General features: G+C 50.1%; 2 protein-coding genes across 3 annotated transcripts; both read left to right on the plus strand.

The window, feature by feature from the left end:
- The first annotated feature begins 2,409 nt into the window (after positions 1–2,409).
- Positions 2,410–5,522, plus strand: RPL27 (ribosomal protein L27). Its single transcript, XM_025861718.2, has 5 exons — positions 2,410–2,516; positions 2,757–2,839; positions 3,815–3,984; positions 5,232–5,342; positions 5,430–5,522. The coding sequence occupies exons 2-5, from the start codon at positions 2,759–2,761 to the stop codon at positions 5,476–5,478; spliced, it is 411 nt and encodes a 136-aa protein (XP_025717503.1). The 5' UTR covers positions 2,410–2,516; positions 2,757–2,758; the 3' UTR covers positions 5,479–5,522.
- Positions 5,523–7,472: 1,950 nt separating this feature from the next.
- IFI35 (interferon induced protein 35) lies at positions 7,473–17,873 on the plus strand. 2 transcript variants are annotated; one of them, XM_025861717.2, is made up of 7 exons: positions 7,474–7,655; positions 15,819–15,914; positions 16,479–16,626; positions 16,718–16,824; positions 16,920–17,106; positions 17,206–17,312; positions 17,524–17,873. In XM_025861717.2, exons 1-7 carry the CDS (start codon positions 7,632–7,634, stop codon positions 17,713–17,715), a joined length of 861 nt encoding a protein of 286 aa, XP_025717502.1. In that variant the 5' UTR covers positions 7,474–7,631; the 3' UTR covers positions 17,716–17,873. The 2 variants fall into 2 exon arrangements, with proteins under 2 accessions (XP_073745645.1, XP_025717502.1); XM_073889544.1 differs by lacking the exon at positions 15,819–15,914 and having other exon boundaries at positions 7,473–7,655.
- Positions 17,874–17,894: the final 21 nt, after the last annotated feature.

Consider the following 17,894-nt stretch of genomic DNA (forward strand, 5'->3'; position numbering starts at 1 on the left):
TTGATCTCACAACCCCAAGATTATGACCCGAGCTGAAATCAAGAGTCGGACGCCCAACCGACTGAGCCACCCAGGCGCCCACAAACCAAATACATTCTATAATAAAGATGAATATGGATTGGATTGCTGAGGGAGCACAGCAGGAAGAGATTGATTCTGCCCAGTAGAACTCTGGATAGGATTTGGATAGGTTTTTGCCTGGCTGCAGTGGAGGAGAATAAAGACACATGGAACCACCTGAACCTCCTCCACCACCAGTGGAGGAGAATAAAGACACATGGAACACAGGGCTCAGAAGAGGTAGGATATTTGAGTAGTTGGGGGATGGGGAGGGCAGTATGTGAGGGTGTGGAGAAGGAATTCAGGCTGTAGGAAAGGAGAGGTGAGTTCAAACTTTGGTATAGAGAGCCAACGAAGGATTTCAAGCACATAAATGGTGGATTTAAGAGTTGTGTTGAGGGAAGCTTCCCAAAATAAGCTCTATAGATCATATGGCTCCACTCCAGACTGGGATTGTTATCTCCTAGGTTGGAAATCCATCTTTCATAAGCATAGCAAGTTTGAAGAGGAGAAGAAAAAGATCTGGATCGATTAGGAGGCAAGTGGAAAAGGACAGAAAAGATTTAAAACACAAGGAAAAATTCACAGGATTTAGTACTAATTTGATTTGGAGAGTGTTTGTGAGAAGAGTCTAAGGCAATTACAAGATTTGAGGATCTGGTTTATATTTTCCAAGAGAGATACAGCAAAAGAGGCAGCAGCAGATAAGAAGGCTGGGAGCAGAGCACAGAGGTGGAAATGGGCAGGTTGGCATGGTGTAGTGGGAAGAGCACTGGGTTGGGAATGAGAACTTACTCTTCTTCACCATCTTTGTGACTTCGCTGCTCTGGAACTGTCCTCTCAGAGGCCAGAGTAGATGATCTCTGAGGTCCCTTACAACTCTAAAATGTCATATTCCAAATTAAAACAAAAGATTTTTAAAAAGATTTTATTTATTTATTTGACAGAGACACAGCGAGAGAGGGAACACAAGCAGGGGGAGTGGGAGAGGGAGAAGCAGGCTTCCCGCTGAGCAGGGAGCCCGATGCGGGGGCTGGATCCCAGGGCCCTGGGATCATGACCTGAGCCAAAGGCAGATGCTTAACGACTGAGCCATCCAGGTGCCCCCAAACAAAAGATTTTAATTGAAAAGAAATATAAGTACATTAATTACTGTGATAAACCATTTGAATGGGGTCGTGAGGGTGCAGGGAAAATTGGTCCCTGGAGAGCCTTAAGAGAATCGATGAAACCCTGATTGTTCCCACATCTTGCCCAAGACCAATCCTGGGCGCCTGGGTGGCTCAGTTGGTTAAGCGACTGCCTTAGGCTCAGGTCATGATCCTGGAGTCCCGGGATCGAATCCCGCATCGGGCTCCCTGCTCAGCAGGGAGTCTGCTTCTCCCTCTGACCCTCTTCCCTCTCGTGCTCTCTGTCTCTCATTCTCTTTCTCAAATAAATAAATAAAATCTTAAAAAAAAAAAGACCAATCCTGTAGATTCTTCAATGTTCAGATAAGCAAAAACTGTAAGATGGTTTCCTTTCTCTTGAACTCAGAAAACAACTAAAGAACCATCTAAAAACACTCTTCCAGGTATGCCTGGCTGGTTTAGTAGGTAGAGCATGTGACTCTTGATCTCAAGGTCCTGAGGAGTTCAAGGCCCACCTTGGGCATGGAGCCTACTTAGTAATAATAAAATAAAAACACTCTTCCAGTAAGTGATGGGAAATAACTCAGTTTGAGAACCAACTAGACCTAGGTTCAAACCTAAATTTGAATCTCATCTATGCTACTGATCAGGGTCAACCTCGGATAGGTAACTTACCCTCTTTGAATCTCAATTTCCTCATGTCTAAATGGGAAGAAGATACCCAAGATGCAGAGTTGTGAGAATTAAATAGGCTGTCGACTTACCTAAAAAGCCTAGCACAAAGTAGGTGCTCAGTGATTATCACCATCGTCATTGCTTATTCTAGCTGGTAATGGGTGTGACATCACTAGACTCTAAATATTGGGGGTAAGCACCCTTGCCCGATTGATCTTCATCTCTCCCTCCATACGCCTAACAGTGCACACTAATAGAAGTCCTATTTTGCGGACTCTTGCAAGGCATAAACGTCAATTTCGAACTGTGTCCCCTCCTAGCGCCCGAAAGAGGAACTACAACCAAGGATGGGGCAGAGCAGCGGAGTCAAAAATTAGCGCGCTTTGCAGCCTTCCTCGCCCTTCCAATTTATGCGGGAGGAGACTCCTTTGCTCCTGCCCACCGCTGAAGCTACTAATAAAGTTTGATTTGAATAAATGAGCACCCAGGGCCTGCTCTCCCCGCGAGATCTTCTTCCGCCCACATCGGATTTCGAGAGGCGGGGCAAACTTGAGGGGCGGGACCGGAAGTGAGATCAACACTCTCCGGGGTGAAAGGTTAGCGGAAGTGCCCTTCCTTCCTTTCTACTGTGGGCTCGAGTGGCTGGTGTCGGTGAGTAGAGACTTGGGTAGGATGTTCCAATCCGCTGCCATCCGCGGCCTGGGGGTCTAGTTGCGGGGCGGCGCCGGGCGCTTTCCACTACTCGGTCTCTGGCGGCTTCGTAGCGATCCTGTCCTGCGAGCAGGGCCCGCGGGCGGCCTGGGCCGAGACGGCAGGGAGCGCAGCCTCGGTTTCCGGGCCCACGGCCTCGGCTTGCGCGTTTCTGATCGGCCCCTTCTCCGACCTCTGCAGAGATGGGCAAGTTCATGAAACCCGGGAAGGTGGTGCTGGTCCTGGCCGGACGCTACTCCGGACGCAAAGCGGTCATCGTGAAGGTACCAGCCTCGCGAGCCTCTCCTGCGCCCTTGCATCTCAGGAACTGGGCGGTTTCGGAGGGCCTGCAAGCTCGGAGTTCAAGAGCTAGCTTGGGGGGCATTCGTCGCTGAGCATTGTGGGTGGGGGTCAATGCGGGAGGGCTTTTGAGAGAGGAAGGTGCAAAGTAAAAACAAAGGTGAGTGGAATTGGGCGCCTAACACATAAGGGGTCCTCTACCGAGGAGGTTTTAAAAAATAACAGTGTCCAGCGTTTATCGCGCGCTCGCTTGGTGTCTGGCACCGCCTTACAGGTGTTGGTCACGTCCGGTTCTTGAAGTCACCGTAGGGGATTCCTTTCTAGTGCTAACGTGCAGAGACGTTAAGTAATTCAACTGAGGTAAAAACGTTAAGTGCTGCGGCTGGGAGTCTGTAAAAAGAGAAGTTGTTTCCCCTCCAAATGCTCACTTAGCATGTTCTAGCCCTTCACCTTTGGCCTTCTACCTAGGTTTTGTAGCCTCTGGTGAGAGCCCCCTAAGCTCTGGCCACACACCTGCTTCTGGCTGTGGTGGGGCCGCGGGGCACCCTTTGTTGCCCTACCCCCCTCAGTCTGAGACTGGTTTCTGGAACTAGACCACCAGTTTTGGAGCCCTGCCTCTATCCCTCACTAGCAGTGCCAGTCGTAGGGGAAGTTAAGTAGAGTGCTAAGCACCAGTGCTTGATACAAAGCAAGCACTCCGTTGATGTTGATATCGATCCTTTTAGATCTGTTCCCACCCAGGAACCTTTTCAGATCCTTGTGGGAATGAATACAACCCTTCCCTATTACTCTTTGTACGATCTAGCATAGCACTCAAGAGTGTCTGCCTTGTGTGGTTTTTCCTATAGTGGGTCTCAGACCTGGCAGTGGGGGTGTTCCTGTTATACATGCCCTACATCTATCTAGCACAGGGCCTAAATAGGCCCTCAGTCAATGACATGTGATTCTTGCTCGTTCAGAACATTGATGATGGCACCTCAGACCGTCCCTACAGCCATGCTCTGGTGGCTGGAATTGACCGCTATCCACGCAAAGTGACAGCTGCCATGGGCAAGAAGAAAATCGCCAAGAGGTCAAAGATCAAGTCTTTTGTGAAAGTTTATAATTACAATCACCTCATGCCCACAAGGTGAGCATTTCAAGAATGGCAGTGAGGATTCCTGGGTGGCTCAGTCGGTTAAGTGTCTGCCTTCAGCTCAGGTCATGATCCCAGGGTCCTGGGATCAAGTCCCACAACTGGTTCCTTGCTCAGCAGGGAGTCTTCTTTTACCTCTCACTCTCCCTCTTTGTGCTCGCGTGCGTGCATGCGCTCTCTCTTGCTCTCTCAAATAAAATCTTTTTAAAAAAGGAATGGGAATGAAAGGGACTTCCTTTTCACCCCTCTCTGCCCTGCTGAATTAGGCAACCTTGCAGCTATTCTAGTGTGTCACTTACAGAGTGGTGGTGGTTTCCAGTGTTGCCTCTTTGGTCCAGCGTGGAGCTGTGTTCTACCATTTTCTGTAGTGACTTCCCTGAGTTGGCCAAGCAGGATGGAAAATCTCTTCCAAGCTTGCACTTTATCTGTCTCCTCACCTGAAAATTCTCCAAGTGTTGGGTAAAGATCGTTTCATTTGTTTGCATTCACAGTGAACATGGGCGCGGGATCTGGCCTGCTCTCTGCCACTCTTCCACTTTCCAGGATAGTTGTTGAAGGCTTTCCAAAATGGTAGATAAAGGCAGCAAGCCCCCCACCAACGAATTCCACTGGGCTGCCATGCCCTTAAGTTCCTGGCCTTCCACAGTATTGTGCGCCATACACACTATCTTGGTGCATAGGTTATACAGAAATACAATGGTTGAGAGTCCTGAACAATGGTTAGCCAAACCCAGCAGTGTGTGTCTTACAGTTTGCCGCTGGGGGCCACATGTTTACTCTCAAAGGTGTCTTAAAAGAGCAAAGCTGTTTCTCAGGTGCCGGGAAGCAGTGAGACCTCAACAGCTAGCCGCCCAGCTTCTGCACTGTCAACAATGAGGCTGCCCCTTCCCAGGCACAGCTTGAACAACACTAAATAAAATGACTCCAAATAGAAAGCTAGCCAACCACCATGATGATAGTGAAGGAGATGTAATAAAGTAACAGTCCTTAGCTAGAGAAATAGTCACTGTGGAAAGTCGAGAATGAAATGTGAAGTATTTCCATGGTTTGGGTCCATGTAAAGGAGTCCTTTTAAATTGGTAATGTCCAAAAAATATTATGGGGACTTTGGCACAGCTTCTGTGGGTTGCTCCTATGGAGACAGACCCTGACACCCCAGTGTCACACCCAGGAGTCCTTGGGCTGTGTGAAGGGCCCTGGCAGTGTGTGGGCTGATCTTACATCCCCACCGTTGTTCCCAGGTACTCTGTGGATATCCCCTTGGACAAGACTGTTGTCAACAAGGATGTCTTCAGAGACCCTGCTCTTAAACGAAAGGCCCGACGAGAGGCTAAGGTCAAGTTCGAGGAGAGGTAAATAGACTTTGGTGGTGGCCCTATTCTCCATGAAGGGAATTTGGTTTCACTGTTCTTCTCAATGGTGTCCTTTTTTCCCTTTAGGTACAAGACCGGCAAGAACAAGTGGTTCTTCCAGAAGCTGCGGTTTTAGATTTGTTTGGTTTCAGTCATTAAAAATACCAAAAAAAAAAAAAATCCCTGTCTGCCTGTGGCATGTATTATTAGACTGGGAAGGAAGAACATTCATATGATGAGACATTGGGTGGTGGGTGAGAGGCTGTGGGAGAATATATAAAATAATGCTTTTGTGAGACTTAGACTACTTCCATCCTCAGCCGAGCATCCTTTCATCATTTGGATGCCCTGGGTGGGCAAGGTGTGATCTACTGAACTGTTTCCCAAAAAAGGAGTACTCCTGACATTCACAGGTGTAGAGTAGAACCTGGGCCACCCTGTTCCCCCTGCCCCCCATTGGGAACACCCACAGGCCCCGCTCAGTGGGCACTGGCTACTTTGGATCGAGAGCCACCAATCTGAGGATCTCAAACCAACTTCAAAGTGCCATAGTCCCACTGAGATTTAGTACGTCAGAATTTCCGGGAAGTTACCTGCTGATACCGGTGCTGCCCTGATGAGGCCCACCCTGGCGAGCTGCTCCCTATGACGGGTGCGGGCTGAGGAAGGCCTGAGCCCCAGAAGAGCCATTCCTAGTGAGATCAGAAGAGGTCCCCAAATGGCCTGGCTAGCAGAGATCTGCAAGAAAAGGTGTGATTCACGGGGCACCTGGGTGGCTCAGTCGTTAAGCTCAGGTCATGATCCCGGGGTCCTGGGATCGAGCCCCACGTAGGGCTCCCTGCTCAGGCGGGAAGCCTGCTTCTCCCTCTCCCACTCCTGCTTGTGTTCCCTCTCGCTGTGTCTCTCAAATCTTTTTAAAAAAATAGAAAAGGTGTGATTCAAGGGTCTTGGGTACAGTTGTGTCACCAGCTGTTGCAGGAAAGGTATTTGGCCCCTCTGGCATATTACCTTTCACTGGGTACCTTTGACCCTGCCCTACTGGTGAAATAGGCGCTCTGTCTGGCTGAGCTGGTTCTAAGTCCCTGGATGGAAGCAGGAGTCAAACAGGTGTATTCCCCAAGCACTGCGCTTGGCATACATCCACCTGGGATATGGGGGAAGGGTTAGGTCTGTGAATTACTCGAAAAATCCTGGACTGGGTGGACCTGGGTATTAGGAAAACAAATCTATTGTGCACTGTGTCCTGTGTGTTTTCATTTGATTCCTCACCCTTAAGTATTGGGCACCTCTTGAGACAAGACTCCTAAGTAGCTTGCCTACTCAGTCACAAATGGAAGATTTAAACCCGCTGCCTAGAAACTGACAAGTTCTCTCCACTCTGCCTCAAGGCCCAAGTTCAAATACTGTTCAGCCAGGTTTGAATACATGCTTGACTTAACAGTATGACTTTGAGCAAGGTTCTATACTTCGCTGCCTCAGACGTTCAGAATTTCATCTGTAAAATGGTAAAAGCAACTTTGTGGGGTTGTTTGGAAGATGAGTTAACTTATGTGAAGCAGATCCAATATTGGGCACAGAAGAGCTCTCCAGAAATGGCTATTAGCATGGCTTTGTGACCTTGGAGAGGCTTTAACAGTCTTGGTTGCATTTCTCACTCAATCTTAGTCTGCGTGTCCGGCATCTTTCTAGGCTCCAGGGAAATATATATATATATATTTTTTTTTTTTTTTTAAGATTGTATTTATTTGACAGAGAAAGACACAGTGAGAGAGGGAACACAAGCAGGGGGAGTGGGAGAGGGAGAAGCAGGCTTCCCGCAGAACAGGGAGCCCAATGCGGGGCTCAATCCCAGGACCCTAGGATCATGACCTGAGCCGAAGGCCGACACTTAACAACTGAGCCACCCAGGCGCCCCTCCAGGGAAATATCTTTAACAGCAGACAAAATTCTACCAACGGGCTTGTACTGGGATTAATAGGCTGGGAATCAGTGGTTGATTGGGGCCCACATTCTGTCTGCTGTTATTTGTGGGTGGCTTCCCCTCAGGCCTCCAGTGGGTGAAGTCAACTTCCAAGCCCAGAAGGGCTCCTCCCAGGGGCGGGGAAACCAGCTGGGGCGTGTAAACAACGGCCAGGGTTTTGCTGAAATGAAAGTGGAAGTGTATCTCAGGCCCAGCTTGGTGAGGAAAAAGACACCTCCGAAGGTACAAGCAAGAGTTCAGTTACACAGGACACTGCCACTTTGTGCCCAGCTCTGAAGCCTCAGCTCCTGTCAACCGGACCCAGGCCCATGTCAGTGATGAATGATGATGCCGTAAGTGAGGAGGAGAGTGTTGGGGGATGAGGGGGAAGCAGAGGAGCATTCCTCTTGGCTGGGCATCTGCAGTTATCTCAGGGTCTGGTGGCCAAGCCTCTCTGCCCGTCTCTCAGACCTGCTAAACTGGGGAGAAACAAATGGCTGGGATTACCTCTCCCCTAACCCACTGCCTCAGAGACAATTTTGTAACCTTCACCTCAAGAGCTCATGAATTCCTTGTGTGAATGCGTTTTTCTGAGAGAATTCAGTTCTCATTAGATACTTAAAGGGTTCTGTGACCCAAAAAGTTTGACTCGTTCACACCTTTATCTCCTAAGATCTTGCCCAACAAACTTGCCCTCCTTATATTTCACCCTAGAGTTGAAATGGATAGTTCCTCGCCTTACAGTTCATTTGAACTGAACCCTGGGCCCTCTTCCGGGTCTCAGGAAGACCTGTTCCTCCTCCAAGAGCTCACCTGACCCCTGCCTGCTGTAGTCTTTCCCTTCCTGACCTGTGAATGCCCCGACTCCTGCTAGACTAAGACTGGTCCCCTGTCTAGCCTGTTGACCCTTGATCCCTAGACATGCCAGCACTGTGCCTGGCTTGCAGTCGGCACTCAATAAACAGCTGTGGAATGAATGAATCTCCTCCCCTCTCCAGCTTCTTCAGTCTTTCCCTCCCTGCTACTCCCCTATCTCATAAATACACACATGTCTTGCCTGGGAATTTTTCATTCATCTCACAAATGTAAGAAAGATCACAGGCTCAGGGAGCCCGGCTGGCTCAGTTGTTGGAACTGAGTGACTCCTGATCTTGGGGCTGTGAGTTCAAGCCCCACACTGGGTGTAGAGATTACTTAGAAAAAAAAGAAAATTAGGGACGCCTGAGTGGCTCAGTTGGTTAAGCGTCTACCTTCTGCTCAGGTCATGGTCCCGGGGTCCTGGGACTGAGTCCCGAATTGGGCTCTCTGCTCCGCAGGCAGCCTGCTTCTCCCTCTACCTGCTTGCTGCTCTCCCTGCTTTCTCTCTCTGTCTCTGACAAATAAATAAAATCTTAAAAAAAAAATTAAAGCAGATAATCCATAAATCCATACAATAAAAACTTAGCACACTGCTTGGCACCTACTAAGCATACAATATGTGTTACTAATGTTACTGCCAACCTTTCAGAACCCCAGTTCCCCAAGATTATCTTGATTCACCCCCATCTTCTACCTCTGCCAAAACTACTCCCTTGAACAGCCTTTACATATTGAAAGGTGGGTTCAGGAAACTCTTCTTTTAATCACCCTAAATTCATTATTGAGAGAGAATCTCTATTAATATTTTGGGGGATGCCTGCGTGGCTCCGTCTGTTGAGGGTCCTGGGATTGAGTCCCTTTAGGGGCTCCTTGCTCAACGGGGAGCCTGCTTCTCCTTCTGTCTGCCACTCTCCCTGCTTGTTCGTGCTTGCTCTCTCTGACAAAATCTTTTTTAAAAAAGAACATATTGGTGTCTACCCAGAGTTTCTTATGCTTTTTTATTTTTTTCTAAGATTTTTTTTAAGGTAATCTCTACACCCAATGTGGGGCTCCAACTCATGACCCCAGATCAAGATTCATACGCTCTTCCAAGACTGAACCAGTCAAGCACCCCCATGCATTTTTATGTGTTAATAAAGATCCTTATGAAATAAAACTTTTTAAATCAACAGCATAGAGATCCTACTTTCTATACAGTTTTGTATCTTGCTTTTTTGGCTTCTTGTGAGCATTTTTTTTTTTAAGATTTTATTCATTTATTTGACAGAGACAGAGAGAGGGAACACAAGCAGGGGGAGTGGGAGAGGGAAAAGGAGGCTCCCCACGGAGCAGGGAGCCCGATGTGGGGCTCGATCCCAGGACCCTGAGATCATGACCTGAGCCGAAGGCAGATGCTCAACCAGCTGAGACACCCAGGCGCCCTGTGAGCATTTTTTCATATCGTTAAATGTTCTGTGTCTTTTAATTGCTACATGATATATTTATTTAGCTATTCCTCTATTTTTTTAAGTATTTTATTTATTTATTTATTTATTTGACAGAACAGAAAGAGAGAGCACAAGCAGGGGGAACAGCAGGCAGAGGAAGAAGCAGCCTCCCCGCTGAGCAGGGAGCCCGATGTGGGGCTTGATCCCAGGACCCTGGGATCATGACCTGAGCTGAAGGCAGACGCTCAACTACTGAGCCACCCACACGCCTCTAGCTATTCCTCTACGGTTGGATATGTAGATTTCTTTTTGTCTGTTTTGTTGTTTTGTTTTTATTTTATTGTTTTGCTTTTGTTTGCTTTTTTTTAAGATTTTATTTATTTATTTGTCAGAGAGAGAGATTGAGAGAAAGGGAACACAAGCAGGGGGAGGGAGAAGCAGGCTCCCCACTGAGCAGGGAGCCCGATGGGGGGCTCGATCCCTGGACTCTAGGATCATGACCTGAGCTGAAGGCAGACGCTTAACCGACTGAGCCACCTAAGACTCCCTGTTTTGTTTTGTTTTTAATGTAAACTCTACACCCAATGAGGAGCTCGAACTCAGACCCTGAGATCAAGAGCCACATGCTTTACCGTCCAAGCCACCCAGGCACCCCTCTTTTTGTCTGTTTTAAATAAAACCACAATAATAATCTTTGTACATGAACTTCTGGCCATTTCCTTGTAAGTAGGACTGTTTTTTTGTCACTCAGTCTCGGTGGTCATTCTCATTCCTCATCTTAGTTAGCCTGATAGCAGCGTTTGGCACAGCTGCTGGCTCCTGCTCCTTGAAACCCTTCTTCACACTCCTGTTCTCCCTCTAGGTTCACTGACCCCCTCCTCTGCATCCTCCTTGGCTGGTGCTTCTTTGTTCCCTGACCTCTTAGTGGTGGGTGCCCCCAGAAATCAGCCCTTGAACTTCTCTCTGTTTGCACCTCCCTCCCTGTTGCTCTCATGTAGTTGTAAGACTTTCTTGTGATCTTACTTAGTTTTGTGACTCTATCTCCCCCACGTGAATAATCCCCAAATGTATACTTCCGGCATGGACATCTTCCCTGAATACTAGATCCCTAGAGGCAACTGCTACCCTCTGTCTCTACTGACATGTCAAATAGGCACTTCATATCTAATGTGTTCAAAATAAACCCTTCATTTTCTGCCTTAAATCTCTTCCATCCAGTCTTCCCCATCTCAGAAAATGGCTCTCCTTCCCTCCAGTTGCTCAGGCCAAAAAGCTTAGAGGCATCCCAGACTCCTCTCTTCCACACTCTATTTCCGATCCATTGGCAACTTCAACCAACCTAGACTCCACTGCCCCTCACCACCTCCATTAATCCTGCCTGGTCCAAGCCACCAACATGGCTCTCCTGGACGCTGTAATGGCCTCCTTGGAGGTCTCCCTGCTTGTGCCCTTTCCCCACATCGGTCTAGTCACACAACAGCCAACTCATCCTGTCTGTGGCTTCCCACTCCTCATTGTGTAAAAGGCCCTGCATGGTCCCAACCCGTTTCCTCCTCTGTGACTTCCTCTCTAGCCACCGTCCCCACAATTCCTCTGCTCAGCTTCACTGGCTTCCTTGCTATTCCTCAGATCTGCCTGACAAACTCCCACCTCAGGGCCTTTGTGCTTGTTGTCCCCTGCATAGAACTTTCCCCCATGTGTACACATGGCTCGCTCCTGCACCTCCTTCAAGTAAATGATGCGGTATCATCTCGGCAAGGCCCACTCTGATCACCCCATTTAAAATGTACTCCAACATTCTCTATCCTCCCCCTGCTTGGTTTTTGTCCACAACACTAACCCCACTAGCATACTGTAGATTTTATTTATTCTGTTTATTGTCTGGCTCATCCTCTAGAATATAAACTCCACAAGGAGGTTTTGTCTGTTTTGTTCACCACTATGTTTCCAGAGCCTAGAGCAGTGCCTGGCATTTGGTAGAAGCTCGGTAGCTAATTGTTGAATGACTGAATGAGAAAACAGATGAGCCGTGGACTTCTTATAGCCTCCTTCCCTTGAAGCACTGCTTCATCCCTCCTCCTCCTCTGTGTCTCTGACAGTCCCCAGTCCCGGCCCTGGCACCACCTTATCTTTGGCCAGCCCTTCTTCTTCTTCTTCTTCTTTTTTTCTCTGCCATTCCTTTTGTCTCCCCTGACCCCTGACCAGGTATCCTCAAAGATTACATTTTTAAAGGCTCTGTCCGTCAAAGTGTTCTTCCTTCTTTTTGGCTTCTTCCATCACCACATGCTGTTCCAACCCAGAGTCCTTTCCACCAAGTCCTGTCCCTGACCCCATGTGTCTTCAACGGCCTTGGGTTTGACTTACTTTGGCCCATTAATTAACCCTGAGAAATTTCAGGTTCCTCATCTATAAAATGAGGATTAATAGGGGTGCCTGAGTGGCTTAGCCAGTTAAGCATCTGACTCTCGATTTTGGCCCAGGTCGTGATCTCAGGATTGTGGGATCAAGTCCCACAGGGGTCTCCACGCTCAGCACAGAGTCTGCTTGAGATTCTCTCTCTCCCTCTCCCTCTGTCCCTCCCCTGGCTCACACACTCGCCCTCTCTCTTTCTCTCTCAAATAAATAAATCTTTTTAAAAAATAAAAGGATTAATACAATAGAAAGCATTCAACATAGCACGCATTATGCGCCAGGCAGTGTTGTTTCCAACAAAATTATATATAGGTGGAAATTGCTATTATGCCCATTTTACAGATGAGGAAACCAAGGCACAGAGAGTTCAGTAACTTGCTCGTTGCCTTGCAGGACTAAGAGGAGCTGGATGTAAGCTCCAGAGGCTTGGTTCCAGAGTTGGTGCTTTTTACTGTTAGGCTGAACGGCCTCCAGTACCCCTATGATGAACATAGATAGCATGAGATTTTATCTTCTGGGGTGGTTAGGTTGTAAAGTTGGCAAGTAAGGCAGAAGCATGTAGGTAGTCAAAATTAACCTTAAATCATTAACTCACCCCTAGAGTATCCAGAATTTACAGTCTGTCAATGAGCTCCACAGGGAAAGGATTGCAATTTTTTTTTTTCAGCAGAGTGGCAGATGCACCCTGGCTTGCATTTAGGAGACCATGTTTTCATGTATGTGTAGTCAGATTCACGTAAGTGACTACGATCAGCCTGTGTTGTCCTTCAGAGGGTCCAATAAGAGAGAAGTTTCAGCTGGGAGCTCGAAACAGGGGGCAGTTTTATGATACTTAAGTGATACTTAAATGGAGACGGGGTCCAACTGTGCCCAACACCTAGCAGGCCCCCAGTAACCACTGGCTCACCTCCTTGCCTGTTGGGTCCCTGGCTTTCTACCAAACTCTTGACACCCAGGTCTACAATCTTGGCATCATCTCTCCAGTTTGTCCCCTCTGTCTCCTTAATATAAACATCCACAGAGTCCTGGAGCTTTCCTCATGAAATGTGCTTACCCGTGCATGTCCACTGCCAGAGGCCCAGCTCAGCTCCTGCCATGTCAGTGGGAATTAGAACCTCAGAGTCTGACTCCTTCATCAGTGGGATGAACCCCGCTGCTTGGGTTCATCCTGCCATGGCTTGCCAAGACGCTTCTTAAACACTGTGCCCAGCACCTCACCGCCCCCATCAGAAATCTCCACTAGTTCCCCATCTCCTACTAATACCGGGTCTGAACTCCCCTGCTTGAATGGTTCTTTTTAAAATTCTATATTTGTTGGGGTGCCTGGGTGGCTCAGTTGGTTGAGCGACCGAGTCTTGATTTTGGCTCAGATCGTGATCTCAGGGTCATGAGATCAAGCCCCACGTTGGGCTCCACACTCAGTGCAGAGCCTGCTTGAGATTCTTTCCCCCTCCCTCTCCCTCCCACCCTGCCCCTCCCCGCTTCTCATGCTTGCTCTCATTCTCTCTCTCACATAAATAAATAAAATACAATTTTTTAAAAAAATTTTAAAGGATTTTATTTATTCATTTGAGACACAGAGAGAAGGGAAAGCATGAGCAGGGAGAGAGGCAGAGGGAGAGGGAGAAGCAGGCTCCTTGCTGAGCCAGGAGCCTGATATGGGGCTCGATCCCAGGACCCTGGGATCATGACCTGAGTCGAAGGCAGACGCTTAACCATCCGAGCCACCCAAGTGCCCTACAATCTTTTTTTTTTTTAAGATTTTATTTATTTATTTGAGAAAGAGAGAATGAGAGACAGCACAAGAGGGAAGAGGGTCAGAGGGAGAAGCAGACTCCCCGCTGAGCAGGGAGCCCGATGCAGGACTCGAGCCCGGGACTCCAGGATCATGACCTGAGCCGAAGGCAGTCGCTTAACCAACTGAGCCACCCAGGTGCCCCCTACAATCTTTTTTTAAAAATGGGAAGATATAGGATACTGGAACCACATTCCTACGTGAGAACATCTTGGTTGGAGCTGAGAAGAGGCTTCCACTTTAGTGGGGGACATGCTCTCTCCAGTTTGTGAGTCCCTAGCATTCCCTATCATCTACAGTGACTCCTGGACTCATTGATGTCATCTAACCAGCCCTTAAAGGCACCTTATCTGTAGAAATATAAAGAACTGGGTACCTTTCTCACTACTCATAAACCAGCATTATTTTGTCAAGCCCTAGCTTTCCTCTGCTTAAAAACAGAGTGAACTCACACTGAATGTCTTCAGTGCCCTCTGTAATATGCTCCCATTCTGTCATTCATTCACTGCAGACATTCATTCATTCAACACACATTGACTGAATGCCCATTTTGCACCAGGAACTCTGCTGAACACGGGGGTACAGAGATGACTAGGACAGAGTCCCGCCTTCCCAAGTGAGCTCACGCTTCTTTGAGCTGACCTTATTTATCAGGCTTCCCAACCACAGAGTGAACCCTGCCAGCTAACGTCTATTCCATCCCACAAACAAAGGTGCATTTATTCGTATCCCTGGTATCATTCCCTTGCCCATGTTGTCACTCTCTGTCTCTGGACTTGCTCCAAATCATACCCAGCCTGAAAGGCCGCTTAGGACAGTGGAAAGAGTGGCAGTCAAGGGACAAGCTGGGGGGCACCTGGGTGGCTCAGTCGTTAAGCGTCTGCCTTCGGCTCGGTCCTGGGATCGAGCCCCGCATCCGGCTCCCTGCTCAGCGGGAAGCCTGCTTCTCCCTCTCCCACTCCCCCTGCTTGTGTTCTTTCTCGCTCGCTGTGTCTCTCTCTGTCAAAAAGATAAATAAAATCTTTAAAAAAAGGGGGGACAAGCTGGGAGATGTGGGGTAGACTGCTCCCCCACTCTGGGCTTGACTTCTGTTTTTGGAGGGGAGCTTGATTTCTTCACTGGAAAGCACAGATCAGCAGTCTGGAGTCAGCCTGCATAGTGCCAAATGCCTTTGGGCAAGTCACTTCACCTCTCTGAGCTTCGGTTTCCTCGTCTGTAAAATAAGATTAAGAGGGAATTTATCTCATAGGGTTGTTTCAAGAGTGGAGTGATACAATCCGTATCAAAAGCTTGGCACAGTGCCTGACACACAGTAAGTGCTGCATAAATGTTAGCTAATGGGGCGCCTGGATGGGTCAGTTGGTTAGGCGACTGCCTTCGGCTCAGTCATGATCCTGGAGTCCCAGGATCGAGTCCCACATCGGGCTCCCCGCTCGGCGGAGAGTCTGCTTCTCCCTCTGACCCTCCCCTCTCTCATGTGCTCTCTCTCTCATTCTGTCTCAAATACATAAAAAAAAAAAAAAGCTAATAGTATGACGTTTTGCCACTCTAAGCCCCCACTCCTTCTGGAGGCCTCCCTAGTGACGGGAAGCCCTATGGGGCGACGGCCGCTCCTCCATACTCCCGATGTCCTCCACGGTCCGTCGTGGGAGGGCACACCCTGTCTTGGGTGCCGTTCCCTCCGGACCCGAGGTCTGGCCTCTTGTCTCTGTGTCTCCCTGGGTCCGTGCCCAGCGCCCCGCAGCAGGAGCTCAGTGTTTGTTAAAAGCAAGGTCTCCTATAAGGAGCAGCTGTGGCTGCTGCCAGGGCCCCTCGTGCGCCCCCCAGCGAGCGGCCAGGCCCCCAGGGATGAGGAGAGCAGGCCAGGACCCGCCCGGGGCAGGGGAAAGCCCAGGCAGGCTGGGCTGTGCCGGAGCTGAGCATCAGCTCTGCTGTGGGAGAGTCCACAACAGGATACCCTTCCCCTGGGCTCCCTCTCAGGGAAGGCAGGTGGATGTGTGCTCATTTCCCCCCTGCTCTAATAGGCCCTCAGTGCCCTCCGGGAGGAGCAGGCCACACTGAAGAGCAGGCTGCAGGAGCTGCGGCGGCAGAGGGAGCTCAGGGCCCTACCCTACGACCAGGTAAGCTGGGAGAGGGCTGTGGCCCGGTAGGGAGAACTAGAAGTCAGTTTCCCTCCTGGCTCTGCCGCTTCCTTGCTCTGTGACCTCGAGCGGGTGACTTGAACTCTCTGGACCTGTTTTCTCATCTGTAAAATGGAGCTACCAAACTTGCAGGGCTGTGTGAGGACAACCTAAGATCTTGGGTCTAAAATGCCAGTCTAGGCTTGACCTACGTTCATCCGCTCCTTTCAATAAATGTATTCATCCTGGGGCGCCTGGGTGGCTCAGTCGTTAAGCATCTGCCTTCGGCTCAGGTCATGACCCCGGGGTCCTGGGATGGAGCCCCGCATCGGGCTCCCTGCTCCGCGGGAAGCCTGCTTCTCCCTCTCCCACTCCCCCTGCTTGTGTTCCCGCTCTCACTGTGTCTCTCTCTGTCGTATAAATAAATAACATCTTTTAAAAATAAATAAATAAATAAAAAATAAATGTATTCGTCCCCGGCATCGAACACTTTCCTCCTGGGGACCGGAGTGGGGCCTCTCCCACCCTTGAAGGCTGCATCAGCCTCCCCTCCCCCACCTCCAGGTCCCATTCCAGGCACCTGTGGTCCCCCTGGTGTTCCAAGGAAACACTCAGCAGGGCCAGGAAGCACCCAAGTGGTTGGTTTCCAAAGTGCGGATCTGCTACCCTCTGTCCGGAGGCTCTGCTCTAGTCACCTTCGATGACCCCAAGGGTAAGTCCTCTGAGAGAGGCCCCGGGAGGGAGGCTGGGAGGCTTCCTGGCACTGACCATACTCGCCCCCCTAACCGGCCCCCTCCCCCCAGTGGCCGAGAGGGTGTTGCAACAAAAGGAGCATGAGATCCACATAGAGGAATGCCGGCTGCGGGTGCAAGTGCGGGCTGTGGAGCTGCCCGTGGTGACCACCGTCCAGGTGACAGAGTGGCAGCGTCCTGGGACACGCAGGGGCTGCCGTGCGCTTGGGCCCCAGGCAGCGGGGCTGGAGCTCTCCTTCTTGTCTGCCCCTAGGTGTCCACTCAGGTAAGCAGGCACAGCGTGCTGGTCAGTGGGTTTCCTGCCGGGCTCGGGCTGAGTGAGGAGGAGCTGCTGGACAAGCTGGAGATCTTCTTTGGCAAGACCAGGAACGGGGGTGGTGATGTGAAGACTCGGGAGCTGCTGCGAGGGGGTGTCGTGCTGGGTTTCACTAAGGACGCAGGTGAGGGCCCCGCCCACAAGATTGGGGCTGATTGAGGCCTCAGGCCCCAGGAGAGCAGGGCGCTTGATGCTAGAAGTCCATCCCTCTCTCTCCCCCCAGTGGCCCAGTACCTGTGCCAGGTTGGCCAGTTCACAGTGCCACTGGGCGGGCAAAAGTGCCCTTTGAGAGTCTCTCCCTACCTCAGTGGGGAGATCCAGAAGGCTGAGGTAAGTGGGAAGGTTTCTCAGGGGCTGGGTGAGGCGCCTGCCTGCCTGCCTGCCAGAAACTTGCCCAAGGATCAGGGTCCCCAAACCCCACTGCCCTCCCCCTTGCCAGCTTCTCTGGCCTCCTCGCCCCCTTCCCTACCCCCAGGGGCACCACCTGCCCCCAGTCCCTGACTCCCAGGAGCCTTTGCCCATCACCTGGCTCCTTTTCCAGATCGTGTTCTGGCCGGTGCCCCAGTCAGTGCTGGTGCTCAACATTCCTGATGTCCTGGATGGCCCGGAGCTGCAGGACATCCTGGAGATCCACTTCCAGAAGCCCTCCCGTGGAGGTGGGGAGGTGGAGGCCCTGAGAGTCGTGCCCCCTGGACAGCGGGGCCTGGCGGTCTTCACTGCCACATCGGGCTAAGAGCCTGCCCTCCTCTGCGCCCACACCCATCTGCCAAGCCTCTCGAACCAGACTGGAGCGGGGTGCACGGGTGCAAGAGATCGTGCAGGTCGACAGTGGCAGGGATTAGGGGTTGTGAAATGCTGCCCAAGAACAATAAAAGTGGCGTGATCTTCTCATTTCACTTCCTAAAAGGAAAC

Source organism: Callorhinus ursinus, unplaced genomic scaffold (genome assembly GCF_003265705.2).
Source record: "Callorhinus ursinus isolate GAN/ISIS: 27379988/994484 unplaced genomic scaffold, GSC_fseal_2.0 scaffold108, whole genome shotgun sequence".
In the NCBI taxonomy this organism is placed as follows: Eukaryota; Metazoa; Chordata; class Mammalia; order Carnivora; family Otariidae; genus Callorhinus; species Callorhinus ursinus.

Excerpts from the sequence above, each read along its gene's own strand:
- RPL27 (XM_025861718.2), top strand. The coding sequence starts at position 2,759 with ATGGGCAAGTTCATGAAACCCGGGAAGGTGGTGCTGGTCCTGGCCGGA. Across the intron at positions 2,840-3,814 it reads GCAAAGCGGTCATCGTGAAG|AACATTGATGATGGCACCTC; the intron begins GTACCAGCCTCG and ends TTGCTCGTTCAG. Across the intron at positions 3,985-5,231 it reads AATCACCTCATGCCCACAAG|GTACTCTGTGGATATCCCCT; the intron begins GTGAGCATTTCA and ends CGTTGTTCCCAG.
- IFI35 (XM_025861717.2), top strand. The coding sequence starts at position 7,632 with ATGTCAGTGATGAATGATGATGCC. Across the intron at positions 7,656-15,818 it reads CAGTGATGAATGATGATGCC|GCCCTCAGTGCCCTCCGGGA; the intron begins GTAAGTGAGGAG and ends CTGCTCTAATAG. Across the intron at positions 16,825-16,919 it reads CCGTGGTGACCACCGTCCAG|GTGTCCACTCAGGTAAGCAG; the intron begins GTGACAGAGTGG and ends GTCTGCCCCTAG.